The sequence below is a fragment of the Dromiciops gliroides genome, chromosome 2, assembly GCF_019393635.1.
Source record: "Dromiciops gliroides isolate mDroGli1 chromosome 2, mDroGli1.pri, whole genome shotgun sequence".
Lineage (NCBI taxonomy): Eukaryota > Metazoa > Chordata > Mammalia > Microbiotheria > Microbiotheriidae > Dromiciops > Dromiciops gliroides.
This window is the reverse complement of record NC_057862.1, coordinates 397,954,526-397,975,854: the sequence shown is the minus strand read 5'-3', so window position 1 is coordinate 397,975,854 and position 21,329 is coordinate 397,954,526. Positions and strand designations below refer to the sequence as shown.

The 21,329-nt window shown below is 42.8% G+C and overlaps 1 protein-coding gene across 1 annotated transcript; it reads left to right on the top strand.

Annotated features, from left to right (window-relative positions):
• Positions 1-221: 221 nt before the first annotated feature.
• Positions 222-14,050, top strand: LOC122738973. The gene is made up of 4 exons (XM_043980848.1): positions 222-605; positions 11,520-11,836; positions 12,415-12,483; positions 13,838-14,050. The coding sequence occupies exons 1-4, from the start codon at positions 222-224 to the stop codon at positions 13,974-13,976; spliced, it is 909 nt and encodes a 302-aa protein (XP_043836783.1). The 3' UTR covers positions 13,977-14,050.
• Positions 14,051-21,329: the final 7,279 nt, after the last annotated feature.

Genomic DNA, 21,329 nt, shown 5'->3' with positions numbered 1-21,329 from the left:
GGTTTTTCTGAAATCTGCCTGTTCATCATTTCTTACAGCACAATAGTATGCCATTCCATTCATGTACTACAGCTTGTTTAGTCATTCCCCAATTGGAGGAGATTCCCTCCATTTCCAATTCTTTGCCACCACAAAGAGCAGCTATAAATCTTTTTGTACATATGGTTCCACAAAGAGTGATTTTTAAAGAAAAAAGAGCACTGACCAGAGCACATGAAGTCATGTACACAGTCAGGTTAATACTATTAAGAGATGAACTTGAATCCTCCCCTACTCCTCCTCCTGCTGGATTATACTCAACCACGGAGACACAGCAAGAAACAGATCCCGAGGCCAACACGGAAACAAATAAATCCGCCCGGCCCAGTTCAAGTGCACAGGCTCCCCAGAGGGACACAGCCAGTGTCTCGAAAGAAAAGGAGAGTCCAGCCGACAAGAGCAGGGAGAATGCCACGACCGTTCCCGTGATGATGAATCCTTCTGCCGGAACAGTGGCCCTGAGGAGTGGGGGTGGAGGTGGCGGCGGTGGCAGCCACAGTGACAGTAGCAGTAGCAGCAGTGGTAACAGTGGCGTTCAGTATGTCCAGACTGCAATGCCAGTCCAAGTGAGGAGAGTCTAGCCCGTGACCACCACCAGGTGTGTGTATGGGGCAGGGCAGCTGGCACCTCCGGGGGGAGTTGGAGGAGTGACAAAAACAACTCCCAGCGTGACAGGAGAAGGAAGAGCCACCGGAAATGTGAAGAGGAAGAAGAGACAGTCGCCAGCTTTGGAGATTTAACTTCAAAGGTTCTGACTTTTTTGCTTTGTATACACAGGACAAGGCATCGACCACACTACATTAACAAGGCATTAGTGCTGTCCAAAGGCAGTTAAAACCCATGGCAATTGAATGTTTCTAACTGTAAATAATGTATAATTTGTGGATGTCATTAAACTTAGAGAACCATCTCCTTTTGAAAAAAAAAAAGAGGAAGATGAGGGCAAAAATCAGAAAAAGTAATCGATATGTTGAAAGAATTTGAAAACAGATGCAATGTTCTATACCCATGAACCTCCCACTTCAGAAAGGAGTCCCTTCTCATATCTTTTCCTGGGCCCAGGTATGTTCTTTGTCATTTGTCAGCCATTGATTATCAACTGACATCTATGGACAAGAAATGGTAGAAAAAAGATTTTCTTGCTATGGGGCAGCTAGATGACACAGTGGATAGAAAGCAGGACCTGAAGTCAGGAAAACCTAGGTTTGAATCCTGCTTCATATACTTCCTAGTCATGAGATTCTGTGTAAGTCACTTACCACATTTTGCCTCAGTTTCCTTATCTGTAAAATAAAAATAGCATCTGCCTCACAGGTGACAGTTCTTCTATGGATCAAGTGAGTTAATATATGTACAATGCTTTGTAAACTTTAAAGTTCCATATGAATGCTATTGTTAATACTTTACCTCTGTCTGGGGCAGCTAGGTGGCGCAGTGGATAGAGCACCGGCCCTGGAGTCAGGAGTACCTGAGTTCAAATCTGGCCTCAGACACTTAACACTTACTAGCTGTGTGACCCTGGGCAAGTCACTTAACTCCAATTGCCTCACCAAAAAAAAAAAAACAAAAAAAAAAACAAAAAAACTTTACCTCTGTCTGCTTCAGTTTCCTCATATATAAAATGAAGATAATAACACCACTTCCAGGGTTGTTGTTTTTTTCCCCAGGGTTGCTTTAAAGATCAAATACATCAATATATATTTTTTTTGGTGAGGCAATTGGGGTTAAGTGACTTGCCCAGGGTCACACAGCTAGTGTTAAGTGTCTGAGCCAGATTTGAACTCAGGTCCTCCTGACTCCAGGACCAGTGCTTTATCCACTGTGCCACCTGGCTGCCCTTCAAATACATCAATATTTATAAAAAACCTTGCAAACCTGAAAGCATTACATAAATGCTATATTATTATCATCAAGAGTGTGTTTATATATGTGTACAAGGAGGTGGACTATTCACATACTGTGAGAGAGGGACAACAAAATCCTGTATTTGGAGCCAGAGGACCTGGATTCCAATCCTGAATCTGCCACTTTACCATCTAAATTACCTTGGACAAATCACTTCATCATTCAGCACCTATATCTCCTCATCCGAAGATGTTCTAGATGACCTCTAAGGTCTCTTCCTGCTCTGATTCTAACATCTTCTGACTTGAGTTCTGTCGATAATTAGCCTTGTCACCTTGAGCACATCATCTACACACTGAGCTTAGCAGTATCACCATTGGCGACAAAGTTGGCCTCCTGATACACGTGTCTCCTTCCTCAGAATGGGGTTTAGATACAAGGAGGTTGAGTCTGCTAGGCCTTTGCTGCTCATATCCTCCTTACATGCATATTGTCTTCTGGTTTCTCCCTTCCAAGTACTAACCAGGCCCAACCCTGCTTAGCTTCTGAGATCAGATGAGCTCGGGCGTGTTCAGGGTGGTATGGCCGTAGACTGTCGTCTGGTTTCTAAGAAGTATGGGCTCAAATGGTCACCTGTAGAAGACACAAGGCACCTCCCTTCTCTCTACCTCACCTTTGAAAGATGCTACATAAGCATTCATTGCCCCCTTCCCCATGTGTACTCCCAGAGAAGGAGCAAAGTTGCAGACCACCCCAGGCAACCTCCTCAGAATCTTCCCCCAGTATCTTTCCAGACTCCCTCTCATACACTGCATGGAGTCACTCGGAAGGGTTGAGCCCGCCTGACCACGGCACACCAGCAGTGAAGGGGAGGCAGTAATGACTTAAATGTCTTTCATCCCAGGTAGAGAGCTGCTAGGTGGCTCAGTGGATAGAGTGCTGAGTCTAGAGTCAGGAAGACCTGTGTTCAAACTCGGCCTCAGACTCTTCCTAGGTAAATATCACTGAACTTCTCAGTCTCTGTTTTCTTACCTCTAAAATGGGGATAACACCCACCTCTCAAGCTTATTGTGAGGATCAGAGGAAATGTTATTTGTTAGACTTTGCAAATTCTAAACACAAATGCTATTGTTATTAGCACCAGCTAATCTCCCCTGTACTTGTTAGTCATACTCTTCTCTTCTGCACAAGCTCCCTGAACTCCACCAATGCTTGCTATTCCCCTTCATTTCTAGTTCACAGCTCTTCCATCCTATGCTTATTTCTCACATTTTTCACCCCTTAAGGTTTCTCCCTCTATTTCCCCATAAAAGATGTGTGCAGCCTTTCTGGGTAATCTTGGCATAAACACCTGACTTATCAGGTCATATATCCCTCTGCCAATTCTTACATCCCATCCTTAGGACTATATGTTTTCCAAGCTGTTGGGTAATACCAATGGCCTCTTTCTCAGTTGGAGTCTATGATCTCCCTCACTTCATACTCTTTCTGTGATCCAAGACTAACAGGAACTAGTTGCTTCTACTGATGCTGCAATGATTCTGGAGGATGTACAGCTTTAAGGTAAGAAAAATAATTATCCAGTCCCTGGGCATTCCAAATGATGGTCAACAGTTCCAAATAAAGTTTATACCAAGGGCTAAGAAGACCTGTGTACAGAAATAGATACATAGGGGCAGCTAGGTGGTGCAGTGGATAAAGCACTGGCCCTGGATTCAGGAGGACCTGAGTTCAAATCCAGCCTCAGACACTTGACACTTAATACCTGTGTGACCTTGGGCAAGTCACTTAACCCTCATTGCCCAAACAAACAAACAAATAATAATAATAATAAAAAGAAATAGATATACAATCTAGTCAGATGTATTTTCCTAGCTCCAGCAAGAGAATATCCATTGTCAGTTTCCCTGCTGTCAAGTCCATTCCCAAGACTCAGGACTTTCTCAGAATCCCAGGTATAAATGCAGCTCTCCATGTCCCCAGGGCAGACAATTGCTGTACCTGTGAGATGCATAACAAAGAAAGCCAGAAGGAGCATTGCCCATGAATTCTGTGTGTGACCCTATTCTGGACAAATTCTGCCATCGCAAGTTCTAGGTCACGTTCCACTGTAGATATGTAATATCTGAGAACTGTTTTAATCTGATTAACTCATTCCACTTGGCAAATGACCTGTGTGCAGTAAAGGCTATTATTGAGAGGAACCAGTGAATTTATATCTTCTGGAGGGTCCTCTAGAATTTTGCTGTGAATTGAAGCTCTCTACCAGATATCATCTATGATGTCCATGCAATAATTTGATTATATTCTTTAGGAAAGACCAAGTTCTTTGGACTACTACAGAACACAATCTTGGACATAGGGCTAAGTGGCACTAAGTAGACTAAATGTCCCACAGCTATGAAAATAGTTGAGTTGCCAAGAATGGAAGCAACTCAGGCATGAGATCTATGCCCCTGTTCAAAATTGTTGCTGTAAAGAAAGTGATGAGGGGCATGGCAGACCCACAGTTTATGGTGGGGTTTCTTGTTACACTAGCCCTTAGCACAGCCCTTTCTGTGGCACATGTTCAACCTGGCTACCAAAAGTAGCCTGTCAATAAATAAAGTGCCTACTATGTCCCAGGCACTGTACTAAGCATGGGAGATAGATAAAAAGGTGAGAAATAGTCCCTACCCCCCAGGGGCTCACAATCTAATGGAGACAAAAAAGCAAACAAATATGTACAAACAAGCTATTTATAGGTTAAATAGTAAATTAGAGGGGCAGCTAGGTAGTGCAGTGGATAGAGCACTGGCCCTGGAGTAAGGAGGACCTGAGTTCAATCTGGCCTCAGACATTTGACACTTACTAGCTGTGTGACCCTGGGCAAGTCACTTAACCCCCATTGCCTCACCAAAAAAAAAAAAAAAAGAAAAAAAAGTAAGAGAGAGAAGGCACTAGAGTTAAGAGGGCTTGGAAAGGGCTTCATGGAGAAAATGGGATTTTTAGCTGGGACTTGAAGGAAGCCAGGAAGCCAGGAGATGGAGATGAGGCAGGAGAGGCTGGTAAGCATGGTGGTTCTGAGTTAATTCTTTTGCCTACTTCTCCCGGTGAACACTGTGAGCAAGTCATTAGGATGAATACACATAAATTTCTTTGAGTAGTGTGGAGATACTGCCTTCCATCCACTGAAATACTGCAGCCCCAGGTCTCCTGCACAAAGATTGTTTTGGGGACAGCTAGGTGGCGCAATGCATAGAGCACCGGCCCTGGAGTCAGGAGGACAGGAGTTCAAATCCGACCTCAGACACTTAATACTTACTGGCTGTGTGACCCTGGGCAAGTCAGTTAACCCCAATTGCCTCACCAAAGAAGAAGAAGAAAAGAAACAAAGATTGTTTTCATCTTTCCCTTTCTGCCCAGTCTCTTAAATCTATGCTCTAGGGCAATACATCTTGTCTCCCAGGACCTGACCTACCCAGAGGAAAGCACAGGAGAATAGAAGCATTCATTGTCCATGCTGGCTGATCAGGATATATGGTCCCTTTTTTATTTGTTGGTTTTAATGGACCTGTGATTTCATCAGTGTAGGGAATTCCCCAGGAGAGACTTCCTCTACCTATTTGAGTTGGCACTTCTTCAGCAATTCCTTCCTAGCCTTAGAAAGTTGTTAGGGCCACTGAGATGTTAAGTGCTTTGCCCAGGGTCACCTAGGCAGTATTCATCAAGTGACTCTTGAACCCAGGTCTTCCTTTCTCTGAGATCAGCTCTGTATCCACTTGCCATGTTGCCTCTTCCCTTAAAATGTCAAATTTTTATGATCTGTGAAATCTATTATGGCTTTCAATTCCCCACCCCCATGATGCCACCATAACCCTAGAACTACCTTAATTGCCAATACCTCCCTACCCATAATTGTATTATTTCTTTGAGGGTTATGGACAATAAATAGTGGCACCATCTTAGGGTTTAGGATTACCCCCCTTTTTTTGCAACTCTTTGGTTAAGAGTTACTCCAAAGTTCACCTCTCTTTCTAAGAACAATGCATGGGTAGGGGCAAGATGTCATAAAGGAATAGTCACTTTTTGCAAGTCTTATAAGGCCCCCTTCTTGTTCTAGTTCCCCATGGAATCTGGAGCCCTTTTATAGAAATAAGTAAGGGGTTCCACCACTCATATTTAGATGATTTTGCTCAGTCTTGTCCAATGGGAAATGTCTCCAAACTATGTTTCCCAGAAGCCTGTGTATGGGGTCTACAAGTCAAGTCAAGTCAATAAGCATTTATTAAGCATCCAATATGTTCCAGGAGCTTTGCTAAGTGCTAATACATCATGGATACATCACTCAGGAACTGAGTAATGGGGAATCTCCAGCATGAGAAAATTTTTAAAGCATTGGAATGGGGGCTCTTGTAGGAGCATCAGAGTGCAGATGTCAAAAAGGCATATGACCAGAAAACAAGGCAATAGATAGGCAGAAACAGAAGCAACCAGGAGTCAGGGAGAAAAGTAGTCAGACCAGACATAGAGAGTAGCTGTCTATAGCCAGCTGTCAGGAGCCAAGTCCTGGGAGCTGCCATAGCAGTCTACAACTGAAAGCACTTATTAGACTATAGTGAGGTTTCCTAGCATCTGCTGGGAGTAATTGCTGCATCTCCCTCTTGTCATTTTGGAGAGACTTAAGGAGTTAGTCAGGAGTGACGCTAGAGCTCCCTGGGAGATGACTTTTTATAAGACAGATTGCAACTATTTGGAAATGGGAGCTGAGAACATTTAAGATACAATTTATTTTCATTGTTATTATTTTGTCAAATGTCTTTGCTTTACATTTGTCATTTAGTTTGGTTTAATTAAGAAAAAATATCGAGGGGCAGCTGGGTGGCACAGTGGATAGAGCACCAGCCCTGGATTCAGGAGTTCCTGAGTTCAAATCCGGACTCAGACACTTGACACTTACTAGCTGTGTGACCCTGGGCAAGTCACTTAACCCCCATAGCCCTGCAAAAAACAAAAAACAAAACAAATCCAACCTCAGAGACTTAACATTTACTAGCTGTGTGACCCTGGGCAAGTCACTTAACCCCAATTGCCTCACCCCAAAAATAAATAAAAAGAAAAAGATTAATGGGAGCTCATAAGCTGTGATTTTAAATATACCACAAAAGCAGTACCAGTGGCCTATGGGTAACAGAGAAGGAACCTCTCAACTAAATTCAGATGTTTGTTCAGACATTTTTCAGTAGTGTCCAAATCTTTATGACCATTTGGGGTTTTTTTTTGGCAAAGACACTGGATTGGTTTGTCATTTCCTTCTCCAGTTCATTTTACAGATGAGGAACTGAAGCAAACAGGGTTAAGTGACTTGCCCAGGCTCACACAGCACTGTCGTAAACAAAGGGTTGGCTCCCAGGGATGCCATCATATCCTTTCTGGACTGTATATATTCCAGATGCATTTGGAGTCCATGTAGCTCTAAAATAAATTTGAAGGTTATCTTAAGGTTAATGGAAGGGACATTACACTATTTTGTAACACCCCAATGGTGTTTCCCTGATATGGGAAAAATGTTCCTGCCTATGGTGGGAAAATAATGTCATCTAGGTGACAACATATGGGAATAGTCAAAGCTAAAGGGCTTGTAGAAAGATCGGCATACTGACTCAGTGTTGGTGGAGCTATGAATTAGTATGACCATTTTGGAAAGGGATGTGGAAATATGAAAAGAAAGTGACTAAAATACCCTTTGTCCCATAGATTCCACTGTTTAGAAGATAGCCTGAGTGGAGCTGTGAGCTGATCCAACCATTCTGGAGAGCAATTTGGAATTATGCCCAAAGGGCAATAAAGCTGTGCATACCCTTTGACTCAGCAATCCCACTTTTAGGTCTTTTGCCCAAAGAAATCATGGAAGGGGGAAAGGGACCCACATGTACAAAAATATTTATAGCTGCTCTTTACGTGGTAGCAAGGAATTGGAAGTTGAAGGGGTGTCCATCAATTGGGGAATGGCTGGACAAGTTGTGGTATATGAATACAATGGAATACTATTGTGCTGTAAGAAATGATGAGCAGGAAGAGTTCAGAGAAACCTGGAGGGTCTTACGTGAGCTGATGATGAGTGAGATGAGCAGAACCAGAAGAACATTGTACACAGTATCATCAACATTGAGTGTTGACCTACTGTGATGGACTATATTCTTCTCACCAATGCAATGGTACAGAAGAGTTCCAGGGAACTCATGATGGAAGAGGATCTCCAAATCCAAGAAAAAAAAAAGAAAGAAAGAACTGTGGAGTATAGATGCTGATTGAACCATATTATTTCTTTTGTTTTGGGTGCTGTTGGTTTTTTTTTTTCTATTTTGAAGTTTTGCATCACTGCTCTGATTCTTTCTCTTGTAACAGGATTAATGCAGAAATAGGATTAATGTTATTATGTGTATATATATGTGTGTGTGTATATATATATCTATATGTATATGTATAGAGATATATAGATATAACCTATATCAGATTACCTGCTGTCTAGGGGAGGGGGGAGGGAGGGGAGGGAGGGAGAAAAATCTGAAATTGTAAAGCACGTATAAACAAAAGTTGAGAACTATCTTTACATGTAACGGAAAAAATAAAATACCTCATACATTAAAAAAAAAAAAGATAGCCTGAGGGGGTCTCACTGATTAAAAATAGGTCACCAATGGGGCAGCTAGGTGGCGCAGTGGATGGAGCACCAGCCCTGGATTCAGGAGTGCCTGAGTTCAAATCCGGCCTCAGACACTTAACACTTACTAGCTGTGTGGCCCTGGGCAAGTCACTTAACCCCAACTGCCTCACTAAAAAAAAAAAAAAATAGGTCACCAAAATCATGATAGCAGAATTTTGGGGTGTAGCAGATAACTAGAAACAGAGTACATGCAAATTGATTGGAGAATGACTAAGCAAATTGTGGTACACGAATGTAATGGAACATGATGAATACAGAGAAGTATGGACTTATATTGCACTGATGCAAAGTGAAGTAAGCAGAGCTAGAAAAAAAACCCAATATAAACAACGACAGCAATATGAACAGAAGGAATAACCACAAGAGAGTTTTTAAAAATGAATAATGCAAAATTACAAAGAACAAGCATGGCCCCAAAGAAGAAGTATGATAAGACATCTCATTTAAAGAGGTGGACGGTCCATGAGTAAAAAACATCACACATTTTCAGGGTTTTTTTAATGTATCTTTTGGGGGGGGGTTGTGAAGCATTGGGGTGAAGTGACTTGCCCAGGATCACACAGCTAGTAAGTGCCAAGTGTCTGAGGCTGAATTTAAACTCAGTTCCTACTGACTCCATGGCCAGTGTTCTTTCCACTGTGCCACCTAGCTGTACCAGTGTATCATTTTTTTCTCTTAAATTTTTTTCTTTTGGTAATATGGTATGGCTCACTGGGAGGGAGAGAAGGCATAGGGAGAAAAACTAAGCAATGTGAAAACAATATGCCAAGAAAAATATCATCTATGTAAATCAATTGGTATCATCAGCTGCTCTTCATAGCAGCCAGCCTCTCCTTTTGATAACCCATGCTCCATATAGCTGCCTAATTGATACTCTTTTTTTTTTGGCAGGGTAATGAAGGTTAAGTGACTTACCCAGGGTCACACAGCTAGTAAGTATCAAGTGTCTGAGCTCAAATTTGAACTCAGATCCTCCTGAATCCAGGGCCGGTGTTTTATCCACTGCTCTACCTAGCTGCCCTCCTAATTGATTATCTTAAAGTCTACATCTGACCACGTCACTCCTCTGTTCTAGAGACATGAGTGGCTCCCTATTTCCTCTCAGGATAACAGGTTTCCTCTGGCATTTCAAGCTCCTCACCATCTAGCTCCAGCCTATCTTTCCAAATTCACTAAACATGATTTCCCCTTTCACACTCTCCCTCCTAGGCAAGTTGACCTATTTGATAGTCCTAGTACATGACATTCCATCTCTGTGATAAAAATATAATTTTTAAAGTTACAAAGTAAGTTTTTTGAGGGGGGAGCACTAGCAACTGGGGAAAATCTATAAGGACTTTGGATTTTGAAGGGACCTGGGAATTTAAGAAGCAGATGTAAAGAAAGAGAGCATTGAAGGCATGGGGGGAGGGCACCTGTGCAAAAGGAAGAGGCAAGAGATGGAATGGCATAGACGGGCACTATCGACTAGGCCAACTTGACTAGGATGGGATGGAGCATGTGACAGGAGTCATGGATTGTTCTCAGGATGATCCATCTCCATTGGTTTCTCTAGCTGTTCCCCATGCCTTTGATGCTCTCCCTACTCACATTTATCATCCCTGGCTCCCTTCAAGTCTCAGGTCTCAGTGAAAGTCCCACCTTCTACAAGAAGCTTTTTTTCACTTTTTTTTTTTTTGCAGGGCAATGAGGGTTAAGTGATTTGCCCAGGGTCACACAGCTATTAAGTGTCAAGTGTCTGAGGTCAGATTTGAACTCAGGTACTCCTGAATCCAGGGCCAGTGCTTTATCCACTGCACCACCTAGCTGCCCCCAAGAAGCTTTTTTTAAAAAAATGTTTTTTTTCTTTTTGTTTTGAATAATATTTTATTTTTCCAATTACACGTAAAACAATTTCAAACAATTTTTTTTTTATTTTGGGGGGGGGCAGTGAGGCAATTGGAGTTAAGTGACTTGGCCAGGGTCACACAACTAGTAAGTGTCAAGTGTCTGAGGCTGGATTTGAACTCAGGTCCTCCTGAATCCAGGGCCAGTGCTCTATCCACCACACCAGCTAGCTGCCCCTATTTTTTTTTTCGGGGCAATTGGGGCTAAGTGACTTGCCCAGGGTCACACAGCTAGTAAGTGTCAAGTGTCTGAGGCTGGATTTGAACTCAGGTTCTTCTGACTTCAGGGCCAGTACTCTGTCCACTGGACCACCTAGCTAGCTGCTCCTCCAGAAGGTAATGGGGAGCCAGTAGAGCTCATCTGGCAGGTCAGACTTAAGGTTAGAAAAATCCTCCCCAAGGGTGAGTGGATTGGAGAGGAGAGACACTTGAGGCAGAGACATCAGAGAGAAGTGATTCTGGCAAGATGTGATAAGGGCCTGACCTAGGGCTACGGATGTAAGAGCAAAGAGAAAAGGAAATCGGGAGAGAAAATAACTACAAGCACAACAATAGCTAACACTTAGATAGAGCTGACTATGTGCCCGGCGCGTTGCTAAGCACTTTACAATTATGATGCCCTTTGATCCGCATAACAAACCTGGGAGGGAGGTGCTATTATTATTGACATTCCCATTTTACAGATGAGAAAACGGAGGCAAACAGTGAGTTGCCTGGGGTCTCGCGGGTAGTAAGTTTCAGAGAGATGTTTGGAAAGACAAGATTTGGTGATTAATTGGCTATGTGAGGAGAAGGAGATTGTGGAATAGAGGTTTGTAGACCTCAGCGACTGGAAGGATGACAGAAATAGGGAGGTTTGGGATTGGGGTAGATGGGGAAGGGGTAGATGATGAGTCCAGTCCTGTCGTTTTACCGATGGAGAAACGGAGGCACCGGGACGTTAAGTGATAAGGGCTATACTGGAGGGGAAGAAAGAGGAGAGAAGGCGATGGGGTCTTTTGTGCATTATAAAGAGTGGGGCGAGTACAAATCTCGGAAACCAGACGCATTTGCACACGGCGGCTGCAGGCAAGACTGGAGGCGGGAGACAGCTGTTACTGCAATGCACCCGAGCCGCTTGGGCTCTCTGCTGGGGTGGGGGAGGCGCCGGGAGACGTGCGCAAGGGAGAGCCAGGCGGGGACGGGGTTTGCACTCATCCCCTAGGCTCCCGCAGCTTATAAAACTCCAGCTACCTGCTGCCGCTAACCAACCCCGGGCTCAGAGAAATCAGCTGGACATCTGTGGCGACTGTCTGCACTGCACTGCACCGGCTCTGAACGTCCCAAGCCATGGATCCGCAAAAATGCAGCTGCCCTACTGGTGAGAAGGGATGGAGCGGAGAAAAATCCGAATCCCTGATGAGCCCCAACAATAAGCCACCCGCTGCTGCCCTGGGCTTCTGGGGTGGTGGAGGCAGGGCGGGGACGGGAAGCTGGACCAGGGGAAAGAATGCCTGCGCAGCTAGTCCATTTGCTTTAGGCGTTAACTAGAGCCCCACTATCGAATGCATCCTTTGAGGGTGCCCCGGAGTGCTTTTCCCTCTCCTCCACCTCCTTCACTAGCGGTGATGTATTCTCTTCCCTCCGTGTCTGGAAGGATGGGGGATGAAGGAGGGGAAGGCTTTCTAAGCCATGGGAGAAAAAATGGTGAATGAACCTTCCAATAGATCTTGGACTTAGAGCTATAAAAGACCTAAGAGATGATGGAGCCTATTCCCCTCATTTTAGAGAAGAGTGAGCAGACTGGGTGATGATGACACATGCTCAGGTGATCTGAGGAGCAGAATCCAGGCCCTCTGATCGAAGAGTTAGCATTCTTTCCATGACAGTGCACTTTGTCCTAGGAAACTGGTATTGCCTTCTACTGATCTGTTTAATTTTTTCCTTTCTTTTCCCTAGGAGGCCCTTGCACCTGTTCTGGCAAATGCACATGCAAAGATTGCAAATGTGCTTCCTGCCAGAAAGGAGGTGAGTGTGGGCCTTTGGGTAAATCCTGCCCCTGGTGGTAGAGTGAACTTGTACCCTGGGCTGGGAAGGAGGTTAAAAAGTCATCCAGGGGTCAACTAGGTGGTTCAGTGGATAGAGCACTACCTAGCCCTAAAGTCAGAAAGACTTGAGTTCAAATCCAGCCTCAAACACTTACTAGCTGTGTGACCCTGGGTAAGTCACTTAACCCAGATGGTCTTTAAAAAACAACAGAAAAGTCATCATCTTGGGTGAGGCAGGGCAACCCCTTCAGTCACTTCTGACCAGAAGTGTGGGGACAAGTTGAAGAGTTCTTGGTTTAGGGCCAACTCAGATTTCCCTTCTTCCTCTCCCCCCCCCATCCTCTAAGCCTTCTACAAGCCTCTGTTGCTACAGTCATAAAGGGCTGAACCCAATTGCTTTTGGTCCTCAAGGAGCAGCACAGGTTAGTCTAGAGACCCAGAGAGATATAGAAGGTCCCATTACCATGGCTACACCATAGGAGACTGTGACAGGAAGCCTTACTAAAGGAATCTGGCAGAGGAAGCAGGGCTCTCTGAAGCCTTGCCTCAGGTGGTTAGGACCCTGCTTGACAGGCTGCCTTGGAAACCCACTGTCAGTCCCTTTCCCCAAATGACCCATGAGTTCTTGCCTTCCAGCCTTCTGCTCTCCTGTTCCACAACCTTTTCCCCATCCCCCATTTTGAGTATACAGCCAAATCTCCTCTAGGGGTCTGCTCCTCCCAGACCTTGAGTTCTTTTTTGTTTACTGTGCTGTCATGGTAACCAATCTGGCTAAAATGGAACCAAGATTGCTTTTTTGGTAACATTCCCCAAATCTAAAAAAAAAAAAAATCAGGACCCCGTCTCAACTTTATATATACTTACAATGAAAACTTTTTGCAAGTTTAAGATATTAGAAGGCATCTTAATTATAAAAGATCATAGGGTCATATTTAGAACTGGAAGGGACATGAGAAATCTTCTAGTTTGCCTCCCTCCCATTTTATAGATGAGGAAACTGAGGTCCAGAAAGGTTAGGCCTTCTCCAAGATAACATAACTCAGTAGTACCAGAACTAGGATTAGAGCCAAGGTATGTTCATGCTCTCTCTCTCTGTCTCTCTCTCTCTCTCTCTCCCCCTGTCTCTCTGTCTTTGTCTCTCTGTCTCTGCCTTTCTCTGTTTCTGTCTCTCTGTCTGTCTCCCCCCCCCCCTTCTCCCTAGCATCCTTCCCAAGGTAGGAACTGGAACCCACCAGAGAGCTCTGCCTTGACCATTCCAATGCCCCTGTCCTCTGCTTTCACATTGGGCTGTGTGAATAGCTTGTTATGGTTCTTTTTCTTCTCTGCCTCCCTAGGCTGCTGTTCCTCCTGCCCTGCTGGGTGTCCCAAGTGTTCCAAGGAGTGTGCCAGCAAAGGGAACGACAAGGGCAGCTGCTGCCATTGAGGGACCTGCTGGTTTCTTGTAAATCTAACCATCCTCTCCTAGAGGCATGAGTTGTGTGCATTGCCTGCCGTGAAAATGTGCTCATGTGTTTTCAAATGGAAATAAACTCAGTGAACACAACAAATTCCTGCTTTGTTATTGCCCTGGATGGGTACATCACAAGGGTGGAAGGGGGCAGCTAGGTGGCGCAGTGGATAAAGCACCGGCCCTGGAGTCAGGAGTACCTGAGTTCAAATCCGGCCTCGGACACTTAACACTTACTAGCTGTGTGACCCTGGGCAAGTCACTTAACCCCAATTGCCTCACTAAAAAAAAAAAAAAAAACACAAAAACCACAAAAAACCAAAAAAAAACAAGGGTGAAAGGAAGCTGGGGAAAGGGTGGGTACAATTCAGACTTAGGTGATTTCGGACTGAAAAGGCCCTTCATCATCAAGCTGCCCCTCCCACGTGTTGGATAATGGTGAAAAGAGTCCTTGGGTGTTTCTTACTATTCTCTTTTTTCTGTATACTTGAGAATTATGGGAAATAGAATCTAGTTGGTTTGGGGGTTTGGTTCTACAAATACAAATCTACTGCATTCAAAGCATTGGTTCAGAACCTCTGCCAGATGATTTGGCCTCTTAGTGGATGCTCGAGCTGCTTTCTTTAAACAGAAATGGCTATTTTTTTTTTCCTCAGCCCTTTGAAGGTCAGGGGCTTTCAAATCTAAGGGTTTTATTTTTTGTTTTGGTTTTTTGGGGTTTTTTGAGAAGCCTGGGTTTGTATAGCTCTTACAAAGCTGCCAAGGCCTCTAATTCAGAAGCATGAGCAATGTGCCAAACAGTTCCCTAGGCCTTTGTATCTGTTTCCCTTTCTGTCACTCAAACAGCCACTGCCGTAGATAAGGTCCTCCATCACCTCTGTCAAATAGGCTGTTAAAATAGCCTCCCAGCATCGATCCCTACATCCAGTCTCTTTCCTTTCTGCAATCCATCTTTTCTCCTCCCAGAAGCCAAAATAGTCTTTTAGAGACAACTGGTGTCAAGGTGCGTAGAGCCTTGGGCTTGAAGTAAAGAAGGAAGAAATGAGTTCCTATTTGGCCTCAGTCACTTACCAAGCTATGTAACCTTGGGCAAGTCTTTTAACCTATTTTCCTCAATTTCTCCAACTGTTCATTGGCGATAATAATAGCATCTACTCTTCAAGGTTATTGTGAAGATCAAATAAGATACTATTTCTAAAAAAAAAAAGCCATTAGCACAGTGCCTTGCTATATAAATACAAATAGTGATATATAAATGATTATTCCTTTCTCTCTCACACACACAGTCACACTCATCCTCTCTTAACTATTTATTTTGGTTTTGAGAATGAGATTCTTGGGGGCAGCTAGGTGGTACAGTGGATAAAGCACTGGCCTTGGATTCAGGAGGACCTGAGTTCAAATCTGAACTCAAACACTTGACACTTACTAGCTATGTGACCATGGGCAAGTCACTTGACCCTCACTGCCCCACCAAAAAAAAAAAAAAAAAGAAGAATGAGATTCTCTAACTCACTCATACTGGAAGTGCAGCAGTGACTACCTAATGCTGATCCCCAGGAAAGCTTTGACTTGCTGCATTATTCCAAACTGGGCAGGTTCACCCCTCCCTAGGCAGCAGCCCTCCTCTGCCTGGGATCATCATGTTGCTACAGGCCCTTAAGGGTCATTAGCTATACTGCAGATTAGAACTAAATTTCAGCAATCTTCCAGCCTCAGCCTTAGCATCCCCAGCAGTAGGGAGTACCAAGAGGTGGTACCACAGTGACCAGCCAACTTAAGAACTTTCAGTGCTTCCCTACTGCTTCTAGAATATAAGAAAATTCAGGGTTTGAGATCTAAAGACACTAATGAGCTGATCTAGCCTACCTTCCCAAACTTTTCCTCTCTTCTACCAGCTGCAGTACAATAATAGCAGCCTGTTTATTTGTTTTCCAAATTTAGCTAGCTCTTGCTGCTGTGCTTTGAGCAGATAGCCCCTTCTCTGTAATAGCTTCTCTCCTCACCTTTGTGCCTTAAATCCTTTTTCTTTATTAAGGCTCAGCTTAGGTGTTGCCTCCTATGTGAAAGTTCCCCTAATTCTCCTATATTTTTTGTACCCCATCCCACCTCAAAATGTCTTGACTTTATCTCAAAGGCAACTAGGTGGCTCAGTGACTAGAACTCTGGTCCCAGAGTCAGGAAAACCGGAGTTCAAATCTGGCCTCGGACACTTATTCGTTTTCCAACTCCAGGTAAAAGGTTTAACCCTCTCTGTCTCACTCTCCTCAATTGTAAAATAGGGAAAATGGCACTTCACAGGTTGTTGTTAAGATAAAATTGTTGGGGCGCAGCTAGGTGGCGAAGTGGATAGAGCACTGGCCCTGGATTCAGGAGGACCTGAGTTCAAATCCAGCCTCAGACACTTAACACTTACTAGCTGTGTGACCCTGGGCAAGGCACTTAACCCCAACTGCCTCACACCAAAAAAAAAAAAAAAAAAAAGATCAAATTGTTGGGGGCAGCTAGGTGGCATAGTGGGTAGAGCACTGGCCCTGGATTCAGGAGGACCTAAGTTCAAATCCGACTTCAGACACTTGACACTACCTGTGTGGCCCTGGGCAAGTCACTTAACCTTCATTGCCCTGCAGCAAAAAAAAAAAAAAATCAATTTGTTGTTATTGTTTAACCTTTATTCTCAAAGAGGACATTGGGGGGTAATGTTATGACTTGCTGTAAATTGGATTTAAGTGAGGGAGGGCTGTGCGAGGTCACCAACCTCACTCTTTCCTCCAGAGCCATCTGGGTCCAGTAGCAAAATACATATCAGGACAACTGGATAAGATCAAATTTGATATTTGTAAAGTACTTAGTATATAGTTGTTGTTCAGTCGTGTCCAATTCTTTGTGAGGCCATTTGGGATTTTCCTGGCAAAGACACTGGATTGGTGTTCCATTTCCTTCTCCAGATCATTTGATAGATGAGGAAACAGAGGCAAACTGGGTTAAGTGATTTACCCAGGGTCACACAGATAGGAAGTGTCTGAGGTTGGTTTTAAAACCTGCATTCTATCCACTGCAACACCTAGCTCCCCTGATATGTAATAGTAGATGCTTATAAATGCTTGGCTCCTTCATCTCCTCCACCCCCACTCCCACCCCCAGTCAATATTTTATTCTGCAGAAGAATTTGAGCTCCTGGACAAGAACCTGTTTTTCATTTTCATCTTTCTAACTCCAGTAGTTAAAGTAAGAGACACTTAAAGGATTATCTAATTGAATGAAAATAGCTTTGTTAGAGAGCAGTGTAGCTAAGATTCCTCCCTCTCCTCCACATTAAGCCTATTTGTAAATCCAATTACTCGGTTCCTACTACATTCTTCTCACTCAGTTTTTTCACTACCATTTTTCTTCTCCTTAAAGAGGGAAAGTGGGGAGTAATAAGAACCCAGTCCTTCCAAGTTTTAGGCCCCAGGCTTACTGAAACCGGTATTCAATCTTATTTGGCTGAGAAGAATAAGGAGTAAGAAACAAAATGTGGCAGGAAAAGGGCCCCAGCTCATTGCAAGGAGTAGGTGACAGAAATGAGAAGTCACCCACGCTAAAGCTACTAGGATTGTGAGGGTCACTTTTTGCTGCCTACATGTAAAGTAGGGAATTGAGGGATATAGACATGTAGAGTTGAGTGTTCTCCCCCAACGCCAATTGTCCTGTATTTGTCTAGTATATTTTTGTATATACTTTAACTCTGTACCTATTCTCTCCTCAAACAGAATATAAGCTCCTTGAAGGCAGGGACTGTTTCATTTTTGTCATTGTATTCTCAGTGCCTGATTGCCAAATGCTTTCACTGCAGTCTTAAAACACATGGAATATTCAATGCTTATTTTAGTGCTTTGCACATAGCAGGTGTTTAATAATTGTAGAAATGGATACATAAACACACACACACACACCTATTTGTGTCTAACGGTAGCCATCTGGGTGGACCTGGGGAGGAAAGAAAAAAAAGGGAAAAAAAGAAAATTTACATGATAACTTTATTATATATTTAAAAGGAATTACAAGTTGTACATAATAGATTTGCCGTTTCATGTGCAATCATTTTTATTATATTATGGAAATGCTTGTTTTATTCCATAAATTAAAAATAAAATAAATTTTAAGAATAAATGAATTGATTTCAATGGGGAAAAATCCCAACTCAGATATACTTTGGAACTTTGATAAATGCAATGATAAGCCAGGAGGTCACGGGGCTCAAGATGAACGTATTACTCTCCTCCTGCCGTAAAGAGAATAGATGAAGAATTCAGAGACACATACATTTTCCAAAAGGCCAATGTAGGGATTTTTTTCCTGTGTTTTTATAATAAAGGTTGTTTTCATGCTTGTTTTTTTCTTTAGATGAAAAACCACTAATAGATTCGCTCTTAAAGGAATGTTTTACTTCCTAGGTATAAAACAAATAGACAATATACAAACAACTTAAGCCAGTTCCTATAGGTAATCACCCTTGGCTAGTTTGAATACCAAAGAATATGAATATCTCTACTCGATAGTAGCCATCTAGTGAGGCCAGATTTCTCATTGTAAACTTCCTATACCAGTACTTATACAGAAGAGTCTTCTTGTTGTCTAGAGGGAGCAATTTCTGTTCACTTGCTTTTCCCCTGTACATTCAAGCCTCCAAATGTTTGTTGTATGATGGTATCTACCATCCTACCTGTACACACGAAAATCACAATTATCTGCAAATACTAAGTAATCAAGTGATGAACCAATGATGTTTGCAAAATTACACGAATAGAACTGACTTGAAATTACAAAATAAGATATAAAATAGACAAAAAGCTTAGCTCAATTCCTTCCCATAGAGCACAGTTACAGTTCAAAATCAAGAATTTCCCTTGGGGGGCAGCTAGGTGGTGCAGTGGATAGAGCACTGGCCCTGGATTCAGGAGGACCTGAGTTCAAATCCAGCCTCAGACACTTAATACTTACTAGCTGTGTGACCCTGGGCAAGTCACTTAACCCCAATTGCCTCAACAAAATTAAAAAAAAATTTTTTAATTAAAAAAAAAAAAGAATCCCCCTTGGGTTACAGAGTTTCAGGCTGGCACACTGGCTGCAACATCTCCTCCCTAGAATTCTGGCTCCAACATCAGCATGGCTCCAGTACCCAGTTCAACCACCTGAGTAAAGGCACAGGTTAAGGGACTCAGGGAGCAGGGGTACCTCTATATTGGGCCACCTAAATATACAAGCTCCAAAGGCTCCATTATATATTTTCTGCCTGCTTCAAAGGTGGGGTCCCCAGCAAATATGCACGAATGCAGCTTTTGATTAACATAATCCTTTGTCTCAAATTCAGAACAGTACTCTTGTGGTTTCTAAAAAGGTGAAACCAATTTCCATTCATTTATTTCTTCCAAAATGAAATACACTTGGAGCAGCTAGGTGGTGCAGTGGATAAAGCACCAGCCTTGGATTCAGGAGGACCTGAGTTCAAATCCGACCTCAGACACTTGACACTTACTAGCTGTGTGACCCTGGTCAAGTCACTTAACCCTCATTGCCCCACCAAAAAAAAAAAATGACATACGCTCAAGTCTCCAAACAGGCAATGCTGTACAATTTCACATATGTATGAATATATATGTATGTGTTCATGCAAAGATTACATGTGTGTTTATATATGCAATTGCATGATATGTGTAATTACACATGCAATCTATGCAATTACATATATGTATAATTTCTGTTTGTACACAAAGGATTGTATACATACATACAATCCTATAAGATGATATAGGTATGTATGTGTATATATGTGTGTATGTATACACACACACAATCTTATGTGTACAAACAGAAATGAAACTATCCCCAAATACAAGTTTTGCAGATTCACAAAACAAGCCACATTTTGCAAAGTTCACCAATATTTCTCCTTGCCTAGGCTTCATCTCCCAGGGGAACCTGGTTCACCTTAGCTTTCCACATTACTTGGAGTTCTCTGCACAGAGATTTGGGACCTGGAGACTTCTGTGGCCTTGCCCCTTTCTCAGATGAGAACACTATCCTGGGTGGAAACTCTTCCATGATTCCCTCCGTGTACAAGACCATTCAATTTGGATCTGGACAAAGTGTCTCTTCCTACACAGGGAACACTCAGAAACTCTAGGGCTCCCTTCTCCTCTACCATAGGAGATTCACCCACAGCAGTTCAGCCAATGCCCTTATTCCAAAGGGCATCAGAACCGCCCTCCGTGGATCTCTGCTACTGCCAGGATAAATTTGCAAACTCATTCATCAGAACAAGTCCAGTAGGATCAGTTGGACAAGAAGCAAAGAACCTCAGCTATTTGGAGATTTGGGCACAGGGATCTCATCCTGACAAGTTGCAGGGCATCTTGCTTTCACAAAAAGCGAGACATAAGAGGTCACTTTGAAGGTCAAAAAAATAATATGAACGATATTCCATTGAATACAAGCAATCAAAGGATGCCATATTTCTTACATTAAACTTCAAACCAATACTTATACAGGACTCAGTACTATGGAACTCACAAGTGTAGCAATACTTCTATACAAAATTAAATATTACAAACAGGATCTGTCCTCAAACAATCCATAAATTTTAAGTTTGCAAATTTCCACCAATACAACTGACTTGTGGTACTACTCCCTGAAACAGAGGTGGAGGGTTCCCCTGTGCCCCAGATACATTTAACCATCGAGAATGAGATTAGCTTTTACAAAGAAACCTTGACTTGTTGTGGTATATGAATGTAATGGAACTATATTGTGCTGTAAGAAACAATGAGCAGGTGGATTTCAGAGAAACCTGGAAAGACTTGCATGAACTGATGATGAGTGAGATGAGCAGAACCAGGAGAACATTGTACACAGTATCATCAACATTATGTGTTGATCAACTGTGATAGACTTGATTCTTCTCAGCAATACAAGATAGTTCCAAAGGACTCATGATGGAAAAGGCTCTCCAAATCCAGAAAGAAAAAAAAAGAACTGTGGAATATGGATGCAGATAGAAACATACTATTTCTTTTGTTTTTGGTGCTGTTGTTTTTCTTTTTTGAGGTTTTTCCTTTTTGCTCTGATTCTTCTCTTATAACATGACTAATGCAGAAATATGTTTAATGTTATTGTACATATATAACCTAAATCAGATTACATGCTGTCTTGGGGAGAGGGGTGGGAGGGGAGGGAGAGAAAAAAAATTGAAACTAGAGATCTTATAAAACAAATGTTGAAAACTATCTCTACATGTAACTGGAAAATAATAAAATACTTTTATAATTAAAAAAAAAGGGGGGGATGGCTAGGTGGTGCAGTGGATAGAGCACCAGCCCTGGAGTCAGTAGTACCTGAGT

Excerpts from the sequence above, each read along its gene's own strand:
- LOC122738973 (XM_043980848.1), top strand. The coding sequence starts at position 222 with ATGTACACAGTCAGGTTAATACTATTAAGAGATGAACTTGAATCCTCC. Across the intron at positions 11,837-12,414 it reads AAAATGCAGCTGCCCTACTG|GAGGCCCTTGCACCTGTTCT; the intron begins GTGAGAAGGGAT and ends TCTTTTCCCTAG. Across the intron at positions 12,484-13,837 it reads TGCTTCCTGCCAGAAAGGAG|GCTGCTGTTCCTCCTGCCCT; the intron begins GTGAGTGTGGGC and ends CTGCCTCCCTAG.